Source organism: Molothrus ater, chromosome 7 (assembly GCF_012460135.2).
Source record: "Molothrus ater isolate BHLD 08-10-18 breed brown headed cowbird chromosome 7, BPBGC_Mater_1.1, whole genome shotgun sequence".
NCBI lineage: Eukaryota > Metazoa > Chordata > Aves > Passeriformes > Icteridae > Molothrus > Molothrus ater.
The window spans coordinates 18,955,827-18,980,801 of record NC_050484.2 but is presented as its reverse complement, the minus strand read 5'-3'; the positions used below and the strand labels follow the sequence as shown (position 1 = coordinate 18,980,801).

General features: G+C 38.9%; 1 protein-coding gene across 1 annotated transcript in view; it reads left to right on the top strand.

Moving 5' to 3' along the window:
• The first annotated feature begins 21,458 nt into the window (after window positions 1-21,458).
• The window catches only part of LOC118688964 (collagen alpha-1(XXVIII) chain-like), a 32,762-nt gene continuing 29,245 nt past the window's right edge, over window positions 21,459-24,975 (top strand). The window contains exons 1-3 of the mRNA XM_036386944.1: window positions 21,459-21,618; window positions 22,394-22,962; window positions 24,598-24,618. Of these exons, the coding sequence (XP_036242837.1) occupies window positions 21,459-21,618; window positions 22,394-22,962; window positions 24,598-24,618 (750 nt within the window). The remainder of the gene's footprint in view (window positions 21,619-22,393; window positions 22,963-24,597; window positions 24,619-24,975) is intronic.

The window sequence follows — 24,975 nt, the reverse complement described above, 5'->3', positions numbered from 1 at the left end:
CTGGGCTGGGATGCTCCAGCTTCCTCAGAAGCTGGCTCCTGGACTCCGGGGTGCTGATCTGCACAGCAGCAGCACAAGGAGCTTGGTGTCTTTTTCTTATCCTGCTAGTTGCAGAAGAAAGGCGTGTTCGCCTGTTGAGACATCGCGTTTTCTATAAACTCCCACCCTCCAGACATTGCATAAAGCTCTTTATACCCGGCGGCCCCGGAACCAGCATGAGGGAATCAGGCACTGCTCCAGGCCCTGCAGCCACAGGCTGCCTCTGCCCCTCCTTCCACACTTTGCAGGATAGCCGAGATGCTTCCAAGACCCTGCACTTTGCTGACTTCGTATCAGAGTCCATTGGGGCTGTATTTAATGTGCTTATCTGTTTGGAGTAGTTCTGGGAATTGCAGGTGGCAAGTGAAGTATGTCACGGTTTTAGTGTCCCAAAGGCACACTCCAAATAAGAAAAAGTATTTTTGATAACTCTGAAAAAAATCCAACATATACTCACCAATGCAGAGGTAAACCTTACAACTTAGTAGTCCTCACAGAAATACTATGAAAGGAAAATGTAGGGATGAAACTTACTTTTGCACTTTCTTAGCAGATAAAATCTGTTTGGTAAAGTGCTTTGGCTGTGAATTCTCAATATATCAGCTGGAGACATGCTCCTTTAGTTCTAACTCTACAACAGTGTGTGCAATACACAAAGAAATATCTCCTTGTGTTTTACTGCTGCCATTTCAGGAACCATATATCCACTAACAAGGGAAGAGCAGTATGTAGGATCACAGGGAAAAGATAAAGACTAACTTCAGGCTGGGATGCAGCCTTGGTAAAAAGGACAAACATTTTGGAGGCTTTGCTTGCAGGATCAGAAGCATCATATATAAAATGATAAATCTTTTTTTTTAATATTAGTCAAAAATAGTCTTTCATGTAGGAAATTTAGTTATGTCAAGCTGTACTTTCACACATACACATGCATGTCAACAGTGACTACTGCGCATACATATCATGGGAGAAAGATAGGTCTATTTGTCTTCCAAGATGCTCTGTCAGATTAATTTTAACGACACCACCTTTATAAACACCACCTATCTTTTGCCTTACCATCATGCCATACTCATTATACTGCAATGGCTGTTTGCTGATGCTGCAAAAGAGCTTAAGCAATACTTCAAACCTTAACTCTTCTTCTTTTTGCCATGGATTGCAAGTTCAATAAAGGGGTAGAGGTGCCTCTATTGTTCCTGCAGAAGTTGCACGGGAACATGTTGCTGCTTATTAGCAGACTGTGATTTCTCTCCAGGTCCTGGAGGACGCTAATCCCTCTAAACCTTTCCGTAAAGGCTTTCTATCTATCAAGATAGTAAAGAGGGGGGGTGGGGAGAGAAGATGTGGAGCATAGGCTTTTGCAAGGTTGTGATTTATGCAGGTTCAGGGCTGTTTGGTGTAGTGGTACGACACAGCACCGGGGTCAAGCCACAAGAAACACTGGGGGCAGATCAGAATATTCAATTAGCTTCCTGGCACCTCTGAATCACAAAGAGAGGATAAGATCTCTCCATCACAAGATCCAGAGCAGCCGGGGGAGGGGGAAACATGCCCTCTTCAAATCTCCCTCCTCCCTCCCACCCTCTCTCCTTTCACTGTAGGGGAATAGTGCCTGAAACATTCCTTTCTGCACGGAAGGTCTTTTCCTATTGTTGTTTTCTTTGTGTTTCAGTGTTGCCAACTTACTGGAATTCTTGTCGTGGTTTCACAGCAAGGCTCAGGCTGACCAAACGGAACCAGCTGCGTTTGTGTATGGGGCCGCTGCTGCTTTAATCTCCCAGCAAGGCCGATGGGGAGGGAACGAAGGGATCCTCGGAGGGGAGCAAGCAGATCTGCTCTCTACAGATGGGTGCTTGCAAAGCCATCACAGACTGACCGTACTTAATTAGAAGAGGAATTGTTTAAAGCGGTTCACACCCCAGCAACACGCAGAGAGGGCAAACAGTGCTTGGGAGCTGCACCCCCAGGCTGGGAGCTATGTGTATTATTCTGTCACTGTATGCTTGAAGTGACCTGGATGCAAGCTTTGGGAGGCACCCACCTGTTTCACTCCCTCAGAGCTGGCAGCCAGAAGTGCTCCAACCCCATTCACCATCACCATTTCTACATATCTGTATTTGCCATAGGTGAGAGGCTAGAAGGAGTCTCCAACAGGAATGGTGGCGATGCTGTTGACAGTGAGCTGAGACGGTGGATCATGCCCTTCCCAGCCGTTATTCTTTGCACTCACAAGACAGAATTTTCATTTAGAGACATATAAACTGATAAGCCCAGATACTTTACTGCTGAATAATAATAACAAAGGGGCCAGCACAGGATAATGCTATCCTCTGCTACTTCATCTAAAATTTTCACCTCTCACTTTACCATGGCACCTCATCATCCAACTAAAGGGACCCTGTCCTGCTGGACACCATTAAATGGGATCTCTTAGAGACTAGAGACTTCAAGATCAGAATAAAAAGTCCTCAAGGCTTTCCCAAAACTACACCCAAAATTGCTTATATGGGCACAACACATCTCTTTCTCTCATCTTTCTGTTGACTGCTTCTGCTAGCAGCTCATGATTTCTTATTGAACTAGACCTAGAGATTTTTAGTTGATTATGCATGTTTAAGAAGATGCAGACTACATCTGTTAGAACGTTAGAGGGAGAAAACATAGGCAATGCTGCTGCTCACTGAACTTTACTTTTGATTCAAAATACAGTTTGGGATGTCTTTGCTTGCCTGGTTTTTAGTGTAAGCAAGCACTCAGAAAAGCAGTTCAAGGTGTAATTTAGAACTAACAACGACACTGCTTACTTATTAAGGATCTCTGCTAAGCAAGGAAGTTAAAAATTAAAAGGCTTCATTTTCACCAAGGTTCAGTCTAAATTAGTGTCCAAACTCATGCAGTTCTTCACACACAGATAGAAACATCAGGGTTGATGTATGACTAGATAAAGATAGAAAGTTGATGGTTAAGGAAAGTAAAAAAATGTATATATATATATATATATTCACTATAGGAAAATGTGGGTCAGATCTATAAATTTGTCTCTTCTGAATTTATTGGAGCTAGGACAGTTCAGAGAGGCTAAGGATCTGCCCAGTGCATTATCCAATAAGGCTGTAATTGCCATTGGCATTCAGTAATCTTGTGGTCAATCTGTCCTCAGATAAACCCAGGTGTTTCCACATAGAAAACATTTAAAGTTACAAGCTGTGTTTCCAATTTCACATTTAAAGTTTAATCATTAAATCCTATGCCTTTATTATGACAAGCTTTTTTTGCTATTTTTGGGCAATCATGCTAAAGCAAGGCTACATTTTAAACATACTAAAGCCATGCTCATTTTTTGGGAGAACACTGGTAATGACAAGTCATACAAATCTAAACTAAACTCTGTCTCTCTACCTGGGTAATAATATAAGTACCCAACAGCAGCAATTAATTCTTCAGATTTCATCCATCTTTGCTATTCTACCATCTAAAGTGTCCCATTTCTTTAACTGAACCTTAGTTTTATAGCAAGCAACAACGTGTGTGTGTGTGTGTGTGTTTGAGTGTGTTAGAGGCTTCCTTTCTTAACAGGCTGTTAATGGCAGGATGGGCTCTTCTGAGATACTATTTTTGAGACATTTCCTTCACCTAAGGCCCACTTCAGTTTGCATCAAAGACATCAGACTTCAGGGAGAGCAGATTAAGCTGTTTTCATGGGGATCCACAGTAGCAATGTGCATTTGGACTTCACCACTTATTTTTTCCAAATACATGTGTTGTGAGCAGAAATTTCCTTAAAAGGTCGTGTTTTAGGGAACATGCATCTTGTACAAAGGACGAGTATTAATTTCAACTCTACAACACATGAAAAAACCAAAACAGACAATAGCCCAAACTTCATCAAGTGTCTCATATAAGCCACATCACATTTCACAGTATCTAAAACAATGGAAATTATTTGCCAGGGAAGTATTTTCTTCCAAGGATTTAAAGACAAAAAAAAAAAAGTCCACCTAATCTCAAACTAAGAAAAAGAGAGCCTTAGTTGATATAATACCCAAAACTCTAATGCATATTCGTAACTAAAGCACAGATTTCCAGAAGACTAGATCAAAATTGGGTCTCCAGACCACATAAATATGAGAAACATTAAGCTGAGGAGATGTGAATTGGTCCAGAACAGAAATCACAGAGTCAGAATTGCACAATGCAGCTGGCACTGTGGCCAAAAGTTTCCTCAAGGTCTTCTGGTTAGTGACATATTACAACTTCTCTTTCAACCTGGCATTATATTACTGCATTCTGGAACAAGAAGCAGGAACATGCAAACTTTTTTGGTAATTGCCACTGAACAAGTGAGACTAGTAGAAAGACAGTCAGTAAAAGAGCTTCCAAAACACCCCAGGTATATTTCATCTGCAGAAATGGGCCTGTGGGGGAGTTTAACAGTAACTATGTAGAGATGAGAGAGTTTTTTTTTATTCACCTGGAAGGAAGAAGAAAGTGGAGAAAGATTAAACAGATTGCAGTTATTCTTTCCAGTTGTCCTTTGGTCAGCACTGTCTGGTCCACCCTGGAAGTCCTTGTGCCCCATCCTGGAGACACAGTCACCAAGTAAGGGCAAGTATGCTCTACTTCAGCTGTATCTCTAACTGCCAAAGATCTTGGTACTTGCCTTACTGCAAACAGATTTCTTGGGAAGATTCTCTGTCTCTAAAGAACAAAGGTCCTCATTTTTGCTCCAGTCCACTGGCCCTTCAGTACCATTCTGCCCTGCAAGGAAGCAACAAATGGGATTTGTACTTGAAAAGGAATAGGAGGTAGAGAAGCATTTGTAAATGACTTATGATATAAAAACTTTATAGGGAATTCACAAGGAAAATAGGATAGGCTGGAATAACTCTGAATCTCCCTTACTCTTTTCATTGGTTTACTTTCCTATTAATAACAGATATTAGGTCTGTTCAGGACAAACATCTTTGTAAGCGGGACGCATACTAAAAATGGTTAGGTATCATTCCTCCAACAGCTAGGATGAAATGCTTGAGAGATCACAAAAGCAGTCAGACAAAAGACCCAAGAAATGATAAATAATAAGACATCTGTAGTATTAATTAGAATTCCAGGCCAAACCCAGGGTAATAACAGTAAACAAATGAGAACATGGTGTAGCAGTACAGGGATTGCAGTTGACAGATTCTCACAGTTTGGATATGTATTTCAGAACACCACTGCTTACTTATTAAAAAAAGTTGAAAACTAGCTAACATAGCCTAACTCTGAATTTTCTAAACAAGCCTCCACACTTACTGAAAAAGAGAACTAGATATCAATAGGCCTATTAAACTCCATCTAAGAACAAAGTCACTGAGTGTATGGTGAAAGTATAGCTACCCCACAACACCCGGTGAATGAAAACCACTGATTTGTATACAGAGATATTTGTAATATAAATATATTTTTATGTTAAATTAAACGGAAAAACATGAAAATCATAGCCCAAAATAAGCCACACTGTAGCAATTCTTAACTGATTGCTAAGGAACAATACCCAAAATATTTGGTTTGAAAATAGCACCTGATTCAGTCAACCTGCAAAACTACTTTGACAAGAAGAGACCAAACTCATGAATGCATGAGGTCAAAAGGATTACAATAATTAAAAAAACCTAACCTCTCTCCTCCTTGGGGGACTTGTTCACAGGAATGAGATATAGGACAGTTCAGTGAGCACAAACTTTGGTAAGCAGGGCGACTGGCTTGACTAGTCTACCCTTCCCCCTTATCCACTTTCCCTCAGAGCTGTAGCACAGCCACTGCCAGTCCCTTTTGTCCCCTCAGTCAGCAGATCCTTAGGGGAGCACTGGTGGCTGTGCCCACTTCACAGCACAGCCCCCAAATGCACCACAGAGCAGCAAACAGCAGCAGGGACACCAGAGCCTCACTGCGCTGCACTGCTCTGCCAGAGTCTCAGCAGCTTGTACTGGGCAGGAGGAGCAGGGTACAAGCCTGGAGAAGCTACATCCACCTGAGCTACCATGAAAAGAGTACATAATGGTATTTTTATAGTTACTTCACAGAATACAAAATTTTGAGGTAGAAGTTTGCCATCAAAAATAGCTTGATGGCGTGATTTGTATTTTGCAAGATAGCTAATTGAATTCCTCCTTCCTTTCAACATAATTTTTTGCATTCAGAAGTCATTATTGTATAATCCAGTTTCAAAATTTAAGATTTTTCCTAATTAGGATTCGTCTAAAGACCTCGGCACAGTAAAGGCTACCTCCTGTTGCTTTATTTGAATACATGGTGATCAGCATTATGAAGGATGAGAACTCAAAAGCCACAGGGAAGTTACTTTTCTAGTAAGAAAAGGAACTTCAAGAAATTTCAGATATGCAACACTTGAGTTTCAAGTACAGCTGCACAGTAAGCTGAAGAGCATATTCAAGAAACTGAAACACATTCTTGACTCCTTTTGCCTAAGTTCTCACTGGAACAGTAGTTTGTAAGTTCTAAAAATATGTATGAGAAGCTGCTAAGCAATATACCCATTGTAATGACCAGTGTCTTAAAATGCTTTGGAGGGGTTGTTTATTTTTTAGGGTTTTTTAGGGTTTTTTTTTTCTTTAAGATAAATAATTGTGCTAAAGTGTCATTGTAAGCCAGAGCCAGAAGCTATTAAAAGGAAATAGGATGTTACATACCAGATCCCCTAGTACTAAAACTTCTCTGTTCCTTAAGAGCAACTTTAATACTTAGCCTTCTAGAAAAACTGAAGCTATGTCACTTTGTGTCAGACACTTTAAGAAATACTAATGAAAATGCCCTCGGTCCCCATAATCCTCTGTGGCTGATTAGGTACAGTAGAAGAAGTTGTTTCATTAATTTGAAGACCATTAGCTTGAGCCTCATATTGACCTGAAAGTAATGTTTTATTCATATTGTAGTGTTGTAGTCAAAACTCCAGAAATAATTAAAAGGACAAGTCTCAAACCTTGGACCTTTGATTTATGAAGCTGGATACCCAGTTAATAATTGCATGATGAAAAAAGCGGAGTAGGAAGCCAGCAGTCCTGATATATTATTATTGTCATCTTCCTTTGAAAAACCGATGGGTAATCAAATACATATCTATAAGAATGTCTTCAAAACACAAACATTCCAATTATTTCCACAGGTCACAGTTAAAAACCTTCCTTCTAAATTTAAAAAAATAAAATAGACATTAGGTTAAATTCAGGCTCCATTAGACTTTGGAGGCAAAAGTCCAAAGTTCAATAGTTTCAGTTAAGATTCATCAGAAGTTAGTGAACAGCTACCCATAGCCATCATTCAAATGAAACACAAGATGCCTGGATCTACTACAGGAACAAAAGAGAGCATTTTATAGTAAAAGATGACAAAAACTTATGCCTGACTTTAGAAATTAGGTTTATAGTTTTCCTAGATATAAGTAGGAACTCACTGTAGTCAAAAATCAGTTCTTCCAGTCAACCTTTCAAATAATCAGTCCCCTGAATTTTTATTAGCTATTGTTTGAGTGGTGTTCAAGGTTTGATACCTTTTGAATGTAATGAAATGATTCAGCCTGAAGTGCAAAGGCACATACATATGAATGGTAAAGTTTTTTAAAAAAAAGTTGTTAAAAATCTGTCATCATCCAACAGGTAGCCAGTGATATTAAGAAATACTGAAATAAAGACCAGCGAATAGAACGTCTGCTGATCCATCTTTACCTTTTCCAGTAGAAGTATATCTCACTCTCTTTATATCCAGCAAAGAAATGTAGTGAAAATTCAAGACAAAGATTTATGCCATCTGTAATCAACACAGGCATCCCACACCATTCTTGCAGGATGATTTAGTCATATCTGTTCCTTTATGCACCTCATTGCCCAGAGTCACTGTGGATTCCATTTTTCCTGGGATTTGACAAGTCTTGTGAGTGTGGCAATACATTACCTTTAGAGTAGCTTTTTAATATTTTAAATCAAGTGAGGTAAGTGAGCTTCAATGAAACTTACAGAACATATGCAAAATATGTGAAACTCTTCTCATGTTTTACTGTCATTCAACTTTTCCATGTCATCAGACTACAACTGCTTCAAATATTGAAGCACTGACAACAGTCAGCAGAGATTCAGATAATATATCATGTTAGTGTCAGCACTCTTCCATTACTGCACCAAAGTATTTTTAATAAAAGAGAATATTAAACCCAAATTTTGCTCTCAGAGCTACAGCACCAATAACCATTTACTGTTCTCTTAAAGGATATCATGGTCTTCCCATTATTTCTGTTGCTGTACTTGCGCTTATTCCAGTATGGATCACATATTCTACATTGCTCTTTCCTTTTCCTTCATTCCCAATATATTTTGGTCTTCCTAATATTTCATTGCAGATTAAGTTACAAGACAGAGCAAAGAGGAATGCAAGCCAAAACCAATATAATCAATATATGCAGAAGTCCTTACTACTCCTCTTACAGCAAAACAATTGCTTTGTATGTGAACTGATGTATTGATCAAGTTGCACTAGGAGATACAAGGTCAGATTCATGACTATGAAACTGCTGATTTGAACTAACTCACCGGTATAAGAAAAACCATACAAAATGAATATAGTTTAAGATCAGCAGAGCAAATCTTACTGCAGCACACAATCAGAATACCAGAAAGAGATGAAGTTACAACACCACAACCTCCATACTTTCCTACTTCACAGGGATCCCTGGAAACTATGTATGAGATAGAACATTTCATTGACTACTTACTATGCCTGTGATGCTTAAATCCCCATTAACCAGGATTAGGAAGGGACAAAAGGTACTTTAAAGACACCTGTCATTATCTCACACTCATCCTGAGTTAAACACAGTGAAAGACTAGGGATTGGTGGGCAGTTTTCCATTTTTGTTTGACCTTTAGGTTTTAACAGTATAAGGTTATATGAGAAGAAAGCTATGCAAAATATCATTCTCGCTGGGATCCAGCTAAGGGCTAGAATAAAAGAATAAAGAAATAAAAAATAAAAACATGTCAGAAATGACTGATTTCCACAGGGACACAATTGCACTCCATACCCTCAATCATATGCTGCAGGAGGTGCCCTTTTTTTCCCTCCGTAGCAAAAGGTAGCTTCTCATGGGTCACATTCCCAAAACAATGCTAAAGAATCTATCATCCCTGCTCATGTTTCATTATTTCTAAACATAGACGACATAAGGATATTTCAAATATTTTTTTTCATTAAAACTTACCACCTAGGAGTCTAATCATATAAGCAATTTGAATACACTAAATATTGGTTTAGTGGGTTAACCCTAGAAGATAAAATATCCCCTCTTAGTTTTGCCGGTTTGATCTTGATGTCCATTTTGATCTTTATGTCTTCATTCCCCTATCTGCAAAACAAAGCAGAGATCATAACTCCTGTCACTTGTTTTCTTAAACCAAAATAATAACCACTAGTGAGGAGGATCAGAGGTAAAGTTTTCCAGTGAACATAATTTACATTTTCAGACTACTTAAGTTTGCAACTTAAGTCAGTTTAAACTAACAGTCAGTTTAAATAAGCCAAAACTAAATTCAACAACAAGAAACCTCTCAGATTTTAGGTTGCAGCTCTTTTAGTATTTGATTTACACAATTTTCCATAGAGGATAAATGATACAAAGGAGTCAACAGAATCTTTTCTATCAAGTCAAATGGAACATCAAAAAAGAGTTGTTGCACACACACATTTGCCAAAATGAGCCCTGTTTTCTTTGAATTTGCATTTGTGCACATGTTAGAAGCAGACTCAAATTCTGCAGCTAGAGTCTGCTCTTTTTCTCAGCAAATTTCTTCAGGTGAAAAGTGGGAAATGGTTGGAAGGGAGCCTGGTTCTTTTAATCTTATCTAAGCAGTCCTGAAAGGAGTTGCAGCTGAAGATAAGGGGTGTGGAGTCACATGCCTCTCTCCCTTGGAGTTTGTATTGTGTTATGGGGAATGATCCGATTTCTGCAGTCCCAATTTGAAGCTACTGCAATTCCAGCATCTTTACAGGAGATGTTCCTAATATGCACAAATATGAAGAGAACTAGGCATAGTCATAACATTTAATTGGGGCAGTAAAATTAGAACTACCATCTACTGCCACTGCAATGCCATGTTTAGGAAAAAAAAAACAGCCATGCTTTGCCTTTGAAGTGATCTTTACTTGGGCTGTCCCTGGCTAAAAGGGTTTAAGGGGAGGAGGTGAATTTTTTCCTCATCTCTGAGGTGACATTTAACAGACCTGGGAAACAGACATCAGCTGTGATGGTCTACTCAGGAAGGGCTATGCCATGAATGACTTCTAAAAGCAAATAAAATAGTAATGCATTCAGTATACTTAAAATCACATTCTTTGACAAAGGACTTCTTCCTTCTTGACTTTATCTTCTTCTTGATTGTAACTGTTACCAACAGGGCTGAGATGGACCAAATACTTGACACAGCGAAGACTATAGCAAAAAACACAATACTCAAAGAATGCTACTTCAAAATCCTTGTAAACTGCAAATTCCTCCTGCTTGTATTTGACAGAGTAACTCTGAACTATGCACAGCATGCTTCATAATACACAATGATTAGAACCAGAAGCAAGCATTTACATTTGAGGCAACATCACTTTTTTCCCCCCTCAAATAATTTTAAAATCCTTCCACTAGAGCGGCATATATTTAGAGTGGGGTAAGAAGTTCAACTCCAGGATAGAGTTCTCAAGAGGTTCTCAAGCCAAGGAAGCAAAAAGATCTAATATCCACTGTTTTGCACCACAGCACAAGTAACAGGCAGGTTGTTTGTGTGAGTGGTTGCTGCTTTGTCTAGGTCAGGCCCCATGAGCATGCAGGAAAAAAAAGTACTGCTGTTTGCTAACCTTACTGCATCATCCATCATCTCTCAGTTCCTAGTTACAGCTTAGAACCATCATCCCAGGACTCAGCAACCTCTACAGGCATGTGGTAGTTGTCATTGCATAACTCATGGAAGCGAGTTTTGAACCACACTTTGAGCAGTTCTGTCCCACAGTGCTCCCAGCATCTCTAACGTCTACAAACCACTGTGAAATAATTAAAGATGCTCCACAAAAAAAAGTCACTAATCTGTAAATTAAACTGAGTTCCCATATGCACATAAAAAACTGCCTAGAACAGAAAAAATGTAATGAAGATGCTTCAGGATCCTGCTCACAGGCACGAGGCCTTTCAATGTTCTCATATGCAGCTAGCATGTATTTGAAGTTCTCAGCTCAACATATCATCTCAAGAATTTAAGAAATACAAAACTAAGAAGTTGTTTAACTTTAACCAGAAGGAACATTCCTTCCCAGTTATGATATCTTCATCAGCCCTACCACCTCATTCTTGAAAACTTTTATCAGGCAAAGAAGGTTTCCTGAAAATGTGAGCAATGAATGCAGTTAATTAAAAGAAGTAGAGAAGGAGCAGACTGTTAGGCTACCTTTGGATCCAGAAAAAGACAGAAAAGATGAAGCTTGTAATCTGCTCACTTTAGATAGCTTCTTAAATGATTTTCATTTAACTAGAATTATATTTTTACACACTCCTTTTAATTTGGTTACTCTTTTCTGAAGGTCTTCATACTCTGAGATGATCCAAAACAGAACTCATTTTAACCACTAAAACATTACAGAATATTAATAGTCACAAATTGAGTGCAGCAAAACTAATTTACTATTTGATGCTCTGTAAGTAATGTTTTTATTTCCCTGTCCATCAGGTGAAGATACAGTTAACATAAGGAAATGCAATATAGCCTTAGACATTTATTGTGTATGCAGTATCCAAAGCTCAGTAAAAAACACCTTTGTGAAGAGAATATAGAAATCTATTGTTCAAAAATCCACTTTACTTTCCACAGTACAGAAAAACCGAAGATTTTCAAGAGGTTTTCAGAAAAGAAGGCTGAAGATCTGTCACATTATAATAACAATAAAAAGGTCTAAGTTCTTATAAAAAGGAAAAGTACATGCAAAGGGCAACAAATACTAAGCAGCCTAGGTTACCTAACACACTCTCTCTGCCATTGCAATAGGTGACACTTTCATACAAGAGATCTTTTCCCTGTCTCCCTTCATCTCTACTTCAAGGACCCCTCCGGCAGCCCATGCCACATTACAGACCAGGTAGGAGGATAAATCAGCTATTCCCCTCCTGATACTTCTAATCCATAGATAGTACACAATGCCCAAGTAGACCATTCAAAAGACAACTATAAAAATAGACCATGTTTTAGTCTCGTTTTGAACCAAAGTGGCTACAGTGATAGCACAGTGACTCCTACATTACATAAATTTCCTGAAGTTTAAAAAAAAGCTGTTAGCTGTAGCACTGATATTAATAGCCTTGCTCTATCAGCCACCTTGTGCAGCCAGAAACTACTCAACCTTCAAACGTGAATCAAGGCTGACACCCCGTGGAGGTATCTTGTAACTGATTTGTTTGGGTTTTTTCAACCTGACTTTTTAAAAACTGAAATGGCATATTGAAATTTTACTCCAGACCTCCAGGAGCCTTCTGAAAAACATTTGAAAAGATTCAGTTGTTCAAAAATATTCTTAAGACAAAAATAAATCATCTGAAAACTTGCATTATGTATAAAATTACCTGTTTTCTTAGGAGTCTCTAAGAAGTCAGATGTTTTGTAGCACTACACACAAGCATTTAACAAGTTAAGAATCCTGCAAGCTTAAAAAAATTAGAGAATCTAGTCCCACCTCTATAATTGTTACAGTTAATATATGATAATAGCAAAACTAGAGTAGAAGGATGTTCTGACATTAAAGCTTTGTGTAAACTACTTCAGAAATGGACATCTATTTTCTGTATTTCCACATAATCCTTTTTACAATCATTCCAAAGAGCAAGCATGGTATTAGATTCGAGTATTAGTGATTATTTAGAAACTACAGTATAAATAAACACTTCTATACATTGAATTTCAACCTAACACCAAGAGAAGTAATTTTTTGTGGAAGTAGAATACACAACACATGTAAAATGACCAATTATACATCAAAAAATAAGTTCACTTTCTATGTCTCTTGGTTCATTTATTTCAGAAGCACCAGTGCTATCACAGACAAGTCGAATTTGATTGGGGGAGTACCACTAAATCTAACAGAGAAATAGGCAAGCTATGCACATGTTTGCAAAATACTGCAAAACAGAGTTTTCATTATTCTCCCTCAAAGACATCAGCTATTATGATTTTGTCCTTGCACGGTTCCTAAACCATGTCTTCACTACAAAAACATGTTATACTGCACTGAAGGTGTCACAAAGCTCTTGTGAATACTTAAGCATTAAAAAACCCAGCCTCTTTCTCTCAGCTTCACGCTGCAGACTATACTCCCTCACTCCTGCACAGTATTTTATGGCTATCTCAGATGCTTAAGCAACTTTCTAAGTCATCTGCAATAGGAACCAGGTCTGTCCTTCAGAAAGCCACTAGCCATTTATTGTCTCCACTCCTGGAAAAACATTCCTCTCAGCTTAATTGGACTTCAGCCTTCCGAGTTCAGGAGGCTGGCTGGACGCAGAGACGCCGCAGCACTTTCAGCCCTCCGTACTGCCAGCAGCAGCTGGCAATCAATCAAACGCTGCCTCTGAGCAGCCGCAGCCACCGAGGCACGGCCGGCACAGCCCGCGCGTCCCGGCAGCGCGGCCGGTCCCCACCGCGGGGCCGCCTACTCGCCTCGCTCGGCAGCTCCACCGCAATTCAGCTCCCACCGAGCGTCATTTTAGCACCCACGTATCTTAAAGCGCCTTCTTAACCACCTTCTGCTAAAAAGAATAATTCAGCAGGCTTGGTGCTACACATATTTAAGTATAAAGATGATTAAACACTGCCTACTGCCATCAGTTATACCTGTGCAATTACATTCAGTAATAATTGCATGTCTTTAAGCTCTTAGCTCACCAAACCATACTGCAGACTGCCTCAGCTAATGCGTGCCTACACAGAAAAACCGACTGTGCTACAGGTGCACCAAAAGGAAAGAGTTATTTGAACACCACAAAAATTAATAGATAAGATTTCACCCTAACACAACTCCACAAAAATGTGTTTACATTCTACAAGTTTTCATTTAGAAATCATACAATAGTTTGCATTGGAAAGGACCTTTAAAAGTCCCCTAGTCCAACCCCCCTGCAGTGCAAAGGGATACCTTCAACCAGATCAGGTTGTTCAAAACTCCATCCAACCTCCTTTGAATGTCTCCCGGCATGATATCTCTACCACCTCTCTGAACAATCTGGCCCAGTGTTTTATCATCCTCATTGCAAAGAACATCTTCCTTATAGCTAATCTAACCTCTTTTAGTCTAAAACCATTACCCCTTGGCCCATTCCAACAAGCCCTGCTAAAAAGTCTATGCCCATTTTCCTCATAGGCCCTCTCAAGTACTGGAAGGCCACCATGAGGTCTCCCTTGAGCCTGCTGTTCTCCAGACTGAACAACCTCAACTCTCTCAGCCTTTAAACATATACTTACACATACCTTTTTTAAAAGCTCTGAATGAGGTAGAGGTTTACTAGTTTATGAGTGTGAAGACCTACCTCTGTCTCCACTAGCACAGCATTTCACCACAAGCAAATGTTGCTAAATAGGGCTGATATTTCACTGAGGGCTCTCTGAGGGGTTTGTGAAGAGCTGTAGATACCCACCAGCACTCATGATGACCTGTAAATAATGGCACCAATTCTGTCAGGAACAGCAGAACAGCTGCATCCCCAGGGCAGGGAGAATTGGGAGTTCCAAATGGGACAGCAGAGCTGGGCTTCTAATCCCACTGCCCACAGCAAGGGACATGGGCTGGGAGCAGCCCCTAGCCCAGGCTATCAGGCACCAATATAGGACAGGGCAGTATGGGACACCAGCATACCCAGACAAGGCTGTGGCAGAGCCAGTGACCCACCTGCCCTCACACCACTATGGGCAAGGTGGATGGCCTCAGGCTGAGCTGAAATGGTGCCGGGGTGGGGGTGTCAGCTGAGGCTGGTCAGGATCACTAAAGGCTCTGAGAGCTAGTTTACAAGCACAATTACTGCTCTGAGCTCAGAGGCTAATGTGTATTACAAGCAGTTTAAAAATAGGTCAAAAGAACTAATTCTAACATTTATGCAAGTTTAGAGTTATATTGACAGTGGTTGTAAGATAAATGCGTGACTCTTTACAACACTATAAATAATCACCTCTCTGAAAATCTGTTCCCAGCATGAAAAGGATCACAACTTTAGAACTGTATAGAACGTGACTTTTTCTACCAAAACTCTGTCATTTGCTAATATGGTGTACCACATACAGCAACATGCTTTAACTACCTGATTATGTTTCCAGCAGAGTTATTCCACTTAAAATTATTGGAAAAGATCTCAAAATGTGCTAGGTGAGATTAATGCATCTGTTATTTATTGCACCTTCCTTAAAAACATGAGTTTCTACTCCTTAAAAATGAAATTATTGTATTTTAAAAAGAGTTTTGCATTGCTAATTACAGTTACCAACATGAAAATCAGGCAGGTGGAAGATAATTATGCAAATTGTACTGTACAATAAGAAGTAACTGGCGCGTAACAGCAAATTCAAAATAATTTTTGAATTTTTGAATATTTGTCAAATACATTTTCATTGGCACCAATGTAGCAAATCAAATTAAATCTTTAAGAAATAATGTTTTTAAAAGTATTCTTGATCTAGTTAAATGTTCATGTTTGTACCATCAAATTTTAAGTCAAATATTTTGTATGTTAAAACTGTAGCTGTACTATTTTATTAGCATGCTTTCATTCTCTTGTTAGGCTAAATGCTTCAAATATGTTTGAAAATAACTTGCTTATGTATAGATATGCTTACATACTTAGGCTGTAAGATGAAAAATATCTCTTGGTGAGGGAAACTGAAAATGAAAGGAGAATTATTAAAATAAAAGCAGAAATAAATAAATACCTTAAAAACAGAACAAAAGTTTTGATATTGATTGATGCTGCATGCAGACTATGAGTATTTAATTACCACTAAAATGCTCAAAGTGACTTTTTGCCTATATTGTCTCTAGATAAAAAAGAAAAATACTGAAGACAGCCTCCTCCCTTTTATGCCTTGTTAGAGTCTTTTTCTTGCCACACCTCCTGAAAAAACATTGCAGAAGAGCAGTACTTAAAAAGAGGAAAATGGAGAGCCACATTCATACCAGCTGCAAAAGAAAAAGACATGTTGACTACTCCAGTCTCAATCACTAAAATCTGTTGGGAACTATACAAAGAGTAAGTCTCTGCCATCAAAGCCTTTGCTTACAGCATTTTCTGTGTCAGTGGGGTCAGAGAAAAACAGCTGATTTGCTTTGACAAACCATTTGCATTTGCAGAATGTAAGTCCATATTTTAAAAAAAATTTAAACTGTAGCCTCAAGAGTCGACAAACAGAAGTCAATTTGTCAAGACTTAACCATGATTAACTGACTGCTGAGTTGAATCCTGGGCTGTCAAATTCACTAGAACACATTTCACTAGTAGTCAAAAGGTGAAATACAAGTTTTTATCTTTCTTGACATATAATCCTATGTAAAGTTCTAATTTTTAAAAATTTTCTTGTTCAATTACTTCAAGTATTTGAACTTTCAAACTATTTTTCCCAAAATTTGCCTATGTGATACAACTTACAGGACTGTGAATTCTTTATAACATTCTTCTTTAGTAACAGGATACAAAATGTTGTAAATTATGTGCTTTCATTATTTTACAAGTTCAAGTCAGGTAGGTTTTTGTTTCTTCTGGACACTTTGGTCATGTACTAACATGTATAATATAATGAAATAAATACACTTGAAATACCATTACACCATGATGCAGTCAGGTTAAATGGTCAAGACTTTCTTGAGGCCATGAAACACCAGAAGAAGTTTGTGTGAAGTGTGTGTATTTTTAACAGTTGATAGCAAACTTGATATGTGAATTATTCACACTGAAGTAGCAAAAAAGTGCAAACATATTTCAGGTACATCATGTCAAACTCTTTGGGACAAAAAAATTACCATCAGAGCAGAGAAAAATCAAAGGCATGGTTTGTCTGCTTCATGCTACTCCCACAAACTGGCCTCCCTGGTGGTTCAGTATTCCTTTAGCACGTGGAAATATTCAGATGGTATTTTGCCAGCTAAGCTGGCTCATGATTACTCCATATCCAGTGATGTTGCAGGCTTGTAGGGACAGCTGAAGGGCTAGTCAGGACTTTATCACATTCTTGTGACATGATATCATGCTAGAAGACATTAGTTACTCTATCTTAAGAGAAATTACTCAAGGCTTCTCAATAATGTATTGAATTTTGTTAAACAGTGGATGAAGGAGTCACAATTGAGCCAGACCAGGCTCAAGAGTCTGTGTAAAGGAGGTACCCACAGACAGATGGGAGGGGCAGACAAAGAAGAGAGCCCTGGGGAAGAAGTTTTGAACTGTCAGGCTTGCTGCTTCTTCTGCCCATTAGGAAGCAATAGTGAGGGCTGCTGCTGACACAGGAGGTCATGCTACACCACAGCAAGTGGCATCTGAGCCCCAATTCTTCATTCAGTGTCCCTTCAAAGTGCCCTTGCAACCTCATGCAGCTCTGAAGCTGTCATCACCTTGCAATGGTAATGCCACCAACAAAAGGGTATAAATATCACCTTTTTTTTTTTCCTTTCCTAAAAGTGCTTAAACACTCTCACTTGCAAAAAGGTCTTGCAGATCTTTCTTCACTATGCCTTTCCTCATGGTTCTAAAATGATAAGGAATTCCTTTTGATTGAGTATAACCTACTTAGATGTGATTTTAATTAGCTCTCATATACCCCTCTATTCTTTGAAAAAAAGTGTTAGACCTCATTTCAAAGATTTGAAATACTGGGATCAGACAGCTGAGAACTCTTGGATTTCAAACAGTGATGGAAAAAATTCAGAGATCTGAATATGCAGCTATATCTGTGATCTCAGCTTCACTTGGTGCAACCATAACATAGCCTTATATTCATGTCAGTCTTTGACTCCTGCAAAGAGCACCAGTCTTAATGTAGGAAGCATATATGAGGTAAGATAGCTGGGCCCAACTTAGTCAACTAAGTACAGAAGTCTGTAGTGTCACCTCCCAGAGATGTAAAAGATACTTAAAAATATTTCAATATGAGTGGAATGGAAATGCAATTAATTGTGTGCAGAAGCATCCAATGTCTTGATTCCTCAAGAAAAAATACAACACTTTTTTACTCCTTTACCAAAAAAAATTAAAATTCAGTAATAAATTTATAACACTTAAATGACAGCATGAATGTTCCTTAGCATAGGTTTTAAGGCATTTATTTTATTTTAAAAATACGTACAGAATAATGCCATTAAAATATTAAATAAGCACTTAGTAAAGTTTGTTGTGCATGAGGCAAGAAATCTTGCTGTTAATTTTTAGTTTTAAGAGTTATTTCAGATGTATCAGAGCATACATATTTTACATTGGTATCATTCAGGTTTTGATAAGCTGTCACTATAAGAATAGTGTAGGTATTGAGAACTTCCAAGTTCAGCAGACTGGAAGTCTAGAAGTGTGCTTTGTTATGTCACATAGCTGGAATTTGGACAGAATAATACCATGCAAACAGATTTAAAAATGTGGAGGCCTCACTAAGCTTTTAAACTAGCACCTGGCCAAGATAAAAAGATAAAAACATGTCCCGAAGGTAAACATTATTCACCAATAAAAGGAAATAGCCTGAAGCCAGGAACTTGCCACTAAACATGCAAGCAGAATAGTTATTTAATTAAGAAAATATTTGCCAGCTATGTTTTGAGGTAGGAATTAGAAGTGAAAATGAAAGAAGTTCAATTTTTTGCTTATGGGAAGCATATAATCCCAACCGTAAATAACATGCTTTTTCTTGCTAAAATTAGAATTTTTTTCTCATTAAGATTTAGGGGCTAGGGGAGATTTATTATACCTATTTCAGTTAAACACCATATAATTTGTGTTCCTAAATGGGAAGATATTGCCTTTTCGTTCCTTGCCTTAATCAAAATCTGATTATGACAGTCTAAGCACAGAAAAATCTAAGTGGCTGGAGAGAAATAAACATAAATTCATTCCAGTCCTGAAAGAAGATTCTTTCTTACCTGTAATTGTGGCACAAATAGCTGTAGCTAAGTTAGTTTCAGCTTAGGTAAGGATAAGCAGCCATACAATATGTAGAGTTGCATTCAGCCATCCTAGTTCACCAGTTTTGGACTAACTACTGGCAAATAGAGAAAGCAGAAGATGGGGTTAGAACCATGGCAAATGGCTTCAGCATCCAGCTGCATTGTCCTGCCAGTGTCTCTCATGTATCTAAACTGGAGCCAAAGCTGCACTCTTTCTCCACAATCTCCTCAGCTGCCTTGGCTGTGCCTGTGATAAGTGGGCTGAGTTGGCTGGACACTGAAGATGGAAAGGAGGACAGCAGTTAGCACTGGGTCCTCTTTGTGTGCCTGTTGATGGAAAATTATGAGTCCACAGTAAAAGAAAAAGGTATTTCTGTGAAAAAAGCTACTTGTTTAATATGTTAATTTGGAATGCAAAGTTTTCAGAGGATCTTTGAGGAATTAGGTGACAAGCTGCAATCGCTGGTAAAAGAGATAGCCTTCAGGATCCTTAGCCACTCAGCTTAGATTTTGAAGGCATCATACTATGTGTCAGTCATTGATCCCTATTACAGTCTTTAAAAGGAGATATGGGACAAAGACAAATCTCCAGAAACTGCAACTGGCTTTCAGATTGGCCTGCCTTATTTGACCACCTCATGCTGGAGAGTTTCACCAGGAACTGAAATTTCAGTTGGCCAAGTTCATGGGACAGTAAATATCTTTTTCATTCAGTAGTAACAGTAATCACTCATTATGAGGAGATCCTTTTAGGTTTGAAAGGGATCCTACAGCCATCAGCTGCTAAGATGATGTTGACAACATGATGCCCACTACAAAAAGCTGCCTAGTCAAACATGAGAGATGTGCAAAGTATGAGGGTAAAGTGTGTATGGTAGTGATGGGAGAAGAGAGTGAACAGCATTGGGCTGGTGTATAGGGAAGCATGCTGGGGTAAGAACAGCCCTCTTCCATTCATGTCCCAGCTACGGATGAGCATTTTCGTGTGTAAACGGCTGTGGGGGCTGAACTCGAATATATACGCATAGCCTCGGGGGGAGCAGAGGAGCGGCTGGCTGCGGAGGAGGGGGAGCCAGGCTTGCTGTTCTCTGCCTTACTCCATTCTGCTGGCCCCTCCTGACATATGACACCGATTCTCACACGAGCTTGCCGCCCGGCTTCTCCCTCCTTTCCTCACAGAGCATCCATCACAGGGAGGGCAACGCAGCTGCCAGCGAGCCCCGAGCAGCATCCTGCATCCCTGCACAGCCTTTGGCTTTGGAGCATTGAGGTAAGGACCCCCTGCCCTCTCTGCCTGTGTCTGTGGGCACAGGAATTCCCACCCTAAACTATCAGAAGCCAAGAAACGCTGCAGTCAAGGCTGTGTTAGGGAATCCTATGAGCCAGGTGACTTACGCTCTGTCCTGGGAGGTTGATCCTTGCCACCAAACTGCCCTTTTGGTATGCACTGTAGCTACCTGGGGAGAGTTTGCAGGGAGATGGCCATGAAACCAAAGTGCAGTAGGAATGATTTATCAGACCCTGAGCAGGCTGTGAGCTACTCTGGGTGTGCATGTGAGGGCAGGACAAACAGTTATAATCCCTTCTGAAGGAAAAAGTCCTATCAGTAGGTAGCTGTTGAGCCTAGGCTCTGCACTCCAGGCACATCCCCAGGATTGCACAGCAGGTACATTCATGCCTTGATAGCACCCTCAGGCCATGACTGTTCTCCATAGGACTGTCGAGGCCAGGGGACTGAGATAGCAGGAAGAAATGTGCAGTTCTTAAGTAAAGAGAGCAGAGAAAAACTAAGGTTTGCCTCAGTACCTCCTTCTCTCCATGTCAGCCATGGAAAAAGCCGGTTTAGAAAAAAACACCTCTGTGAATTACACTTGGGGTTCACAGTGCATCCACACAGGTACAGCCATGGATTGTACAAACAATACCAGGCAATGAGAGAGAACTGAAGTGTGTTTGTAAAAGTCTGTCTCCAGTGTAGAGAGATGTATGTGCTAGAACGATATGTACTATGCTTGAAAAAATTCCAGTATGTCTCCATTTATTATTTATTGTGTGGTTTTGAAAGGATTTTACCCAAAGAAAGCAATATCAGCTTGTTTTTTGGGATGGTAGTCTAAAATACAAGACTGCTAAGCAACCTGTTGAAGCAAAATCGAATCATGTTTTATCATCCTTGTGCTGCTGTGCTTCTGTATTTTTGTTGTTTAGGAAACAAACAAATGATGTTCCTCAGATTCTGGTGGCTTTTGTGGATACTTGAACACCATGAGATTTTAGCAGAAAATCTCAGGGAAGAGAAGATATATGGATTGAGAAGATTAAAACCTAAACACATTCTGTCAAATATTGTAGAAAAATATCCCAGCTCAAGTGATCAAGGTGAATATTGTAATTCTAAAACAGGTGTGATTTTAAACATCCTGATTTATTTGGATTCTGGACTATATAGTTAACTTGCCTTCCAGATGCTTATAATCAGCCAGGTTTGCCTCATCCTACATTTGCACATGCCTAATTTTGGCACTTTTATCTTTTTACTCTCATCTTTTCTCTCCCTTTTTGTGTATTTGAGAAAAGGAGACAGCATCTGTGTTTTGTTATGATGTGGCTGAGAGCCTCTTACTGTCATAAGAATAATAGCCCATATAACTCTATTTTCATAGAATTAATGTCATTAGTAGTTCAGAAAATTAATTCAGATCCTGGTTTTGGAAATTTTTGTCACTGGATGCAAGTGTTAGTACTAGGGACAGTACTAACACTCACTCAAAATCCAGCTCTGTCAAATCACATTCCAGTGTCTTGTTCAGTAAGCCTCATTTTCTTATACATGACTTCCAGCTATGTTGGTAGGGACAGTGAAGTACCAGGCAAGATGACAAAATGAAATTTAAAAACCACTACAACATTTCTCATTTCATACTACATGACATCAACACACCTTCAGGTTTTTATTCCTTGGGGCATCTGTTTTGGAGCAAATCCCTCAGCCTCTATCAGCTCTATCTTCATGAAGGGCTCACACTTGTGAACACAGATGTCATCAAAAGTTTCCACAATTCCAATGCCATTCTTCAATCCTAAAATACATGTAAGGGTAGAATGAGATTTAGTATGTAGTCACTCCACTCACCTACATACCTATTTATTCTAGATGAAGATTGCATTCTGGAAATTGCTTTTTTACTGGACAGCTCTGAAAGTGCTAAGGACTATAACCATGAACAACAGAAAAGATTTGTGCTGCAAACAGTAGACAGAATGAAAAGTCTACAGCTTAGTTCTGGACGTACCCTGCGCTGGAGGATGGCCTTACTTCAGTACAGCAGCACTGTTTTCATTGAGCAGACTTTCCATGACTGGAAAGGTCCTGAAGCATTCAAATCCCACATTGCTCCCATCACCCACATAGGTCATGGCACCTACACAACTTATGCTATAACTAATCTTACCCAGCTCTACATGTCTGAAGGGACTTTGGGTAGTGTCAAAGTAGCCGTGCTTTTCACTGATGGAGTGGATCATCCAAGAAACCCAGACATTTTTGCAGCTGCAGCTGATGCTAAACACCAAGGAATTGTATTTTTCACAATGGGAATGACCAGAGTGGCTGAGGAGGTTAGCAATGCTGCCAAGCTCCGGCTCCTGGCCAGTGTCCCAGCATCCAGATTCGTTTTCAACCTCCAGGAGAAAGGAACTGTGGAGAAGGTTCTCAAAGAAATGGTATGTATGAGAAAGAATTTGAAATAGTGTTAGGAACGTGTGTAAATCTTATATCCAATATTTTGAAAATACATTTCTTCAATATACCATTGAAGAAACTTGTACATTTTACATGTTAAAGTAGCACAATTATTAATGAGATCACTGTGCCGAAATACAGGTTTCCTTTCTCTTCCCACCATTCAGGTCTTGTCATCCAAAGGATTTGACATTGCAAACTGAATTAGATTTTAAAATTATTTTTATCTTTGTTTTTCCTCCTAAGAAAGGTATTTCAAATCTCTTGTCTTAAAAAACACTTTTTTTTTTTACATCCTAGTGCTTTATTCTGTAGCAAGTAGGAAAGTGAAGCTGCCTTTTGTATCAGAAAAAGATGCAGCTCTTGTAGAAGTGAAAATAAATTTGCAGACCATGGAGATAGCTCAATTTAGACAAAATTTGAACTTGGTGATAGACATCTCTAAATTTCCATGGAAAATCTACCACATAATCAAGAGGAAATATGTAAATTGAGCTTGAAGCTTTGTTTGGATGCCTTTCTTCTCCATTTAAACTTTATATATAAAAACATTCCCTGCCAAGTATGGAGAATAGAGCCATATTCTAGCCTATAACCCTGGTGACACAAGCTGTGGATGGAGTCCTTATCTGAGCATGCACAGAGATATAAACTAGAATTATGAATAACAACCAGGAGACTTCTGCAATGAAATGGACACCAAAGTGATCTCACACAGGCCTTGAAATTGCACCTGTGTTGGTTTGCCTGTCTCCCTGTCCTTCACTTTGTTTGCACTGGTTCCCTGAAGAGCGCACTTCCCATCTTCTCTGGTACTATCCCTTTTTCCTGTGTCACAGTAACCACCTCTCAAGGAACAAAACACACTTTATTTTACTTCTTCTAAACAGGCAGTCATCCTCAGGTGCTGTCTTTCAATAGCACGGCTGCTGTTTGGCTTTGTCATAACTATACGCGCATGCATGAAAATTTTAGAGATCTGTATTGCACTGCTGCTCATCAACACATTTATGTCCTCTCAAGAGACTGCATTAGTTGTGGAAAATGGGAGGAATGCATTGCATGTGGGTGTCTCAGCTCTACAGATCTTCTCAAAAATAACAGCTAAATCAATGATGATAACTTTATGTGATCATTGGCAAAGTCAAATCTTTTCTAGGGTGTACTTCCTGTTCTCATTTTGTGTGTGCTTAACAGTATGAATACAAGAGCTTCTGATTTTACAAGTGTAGAACATTCATCCTTCACTCCTACTAAAGAGCTGCTGCTATTCAGCAGTTTGTAAACAATGCAATTTGTGGGTGCATTGTTCCCATATATCTAGCTAACCTGTTTACTATTGTAATTTTAGAAAATTATGGCTGAATATGAAGAGTCAGTGATTTCAGTCAACAATCTATAAAAACAATTGAAAATCTTGAGATTTTTTTTTGAGTGGAGAGATTGCTAGAATGTTTCTTAGAAATTAAAATTTAATTGTTATTCAATATATTAATTGTATAATTTAATTAGCTAGTTGGTGAATCTATTTATTGTCACATCTTGCAGTGTCTTTTCTGCAGAGTTGGATTAAGACTTTAAGTTTCTAATGTTGTTTTCAATATCTGTCTTTACAGAAAGACCTGTCTGAGGAGGAGGTAAATCTTTTAAGTTTTTGGTTTTTCTTTTCCTCTGTAGACTTACTGCTTAATATATATATTTACAATTATATGGAAACATAATTCAGGAAAACTGATAGCTCAGGAAGCTGGTTAAATGCTGAGTCTAATGGAATTGTCTTCAAGTTAAACATGTTTTTGAATTTGCAGGACAGAGCTTTAATTTGCTATCCTAAGGTAATTTACTAACGTATTTAGTAATTAATAATTTGTTAATTTCCTAACTACAAATGTAATTTGCTAACCTAAAGTATTTTCAAAAAAAAAGAAACAATGTGTGAGTATTCAGGCTAGCTGCTACATCTTGACATATCCTCTGACAGACTCAGTGAAAAA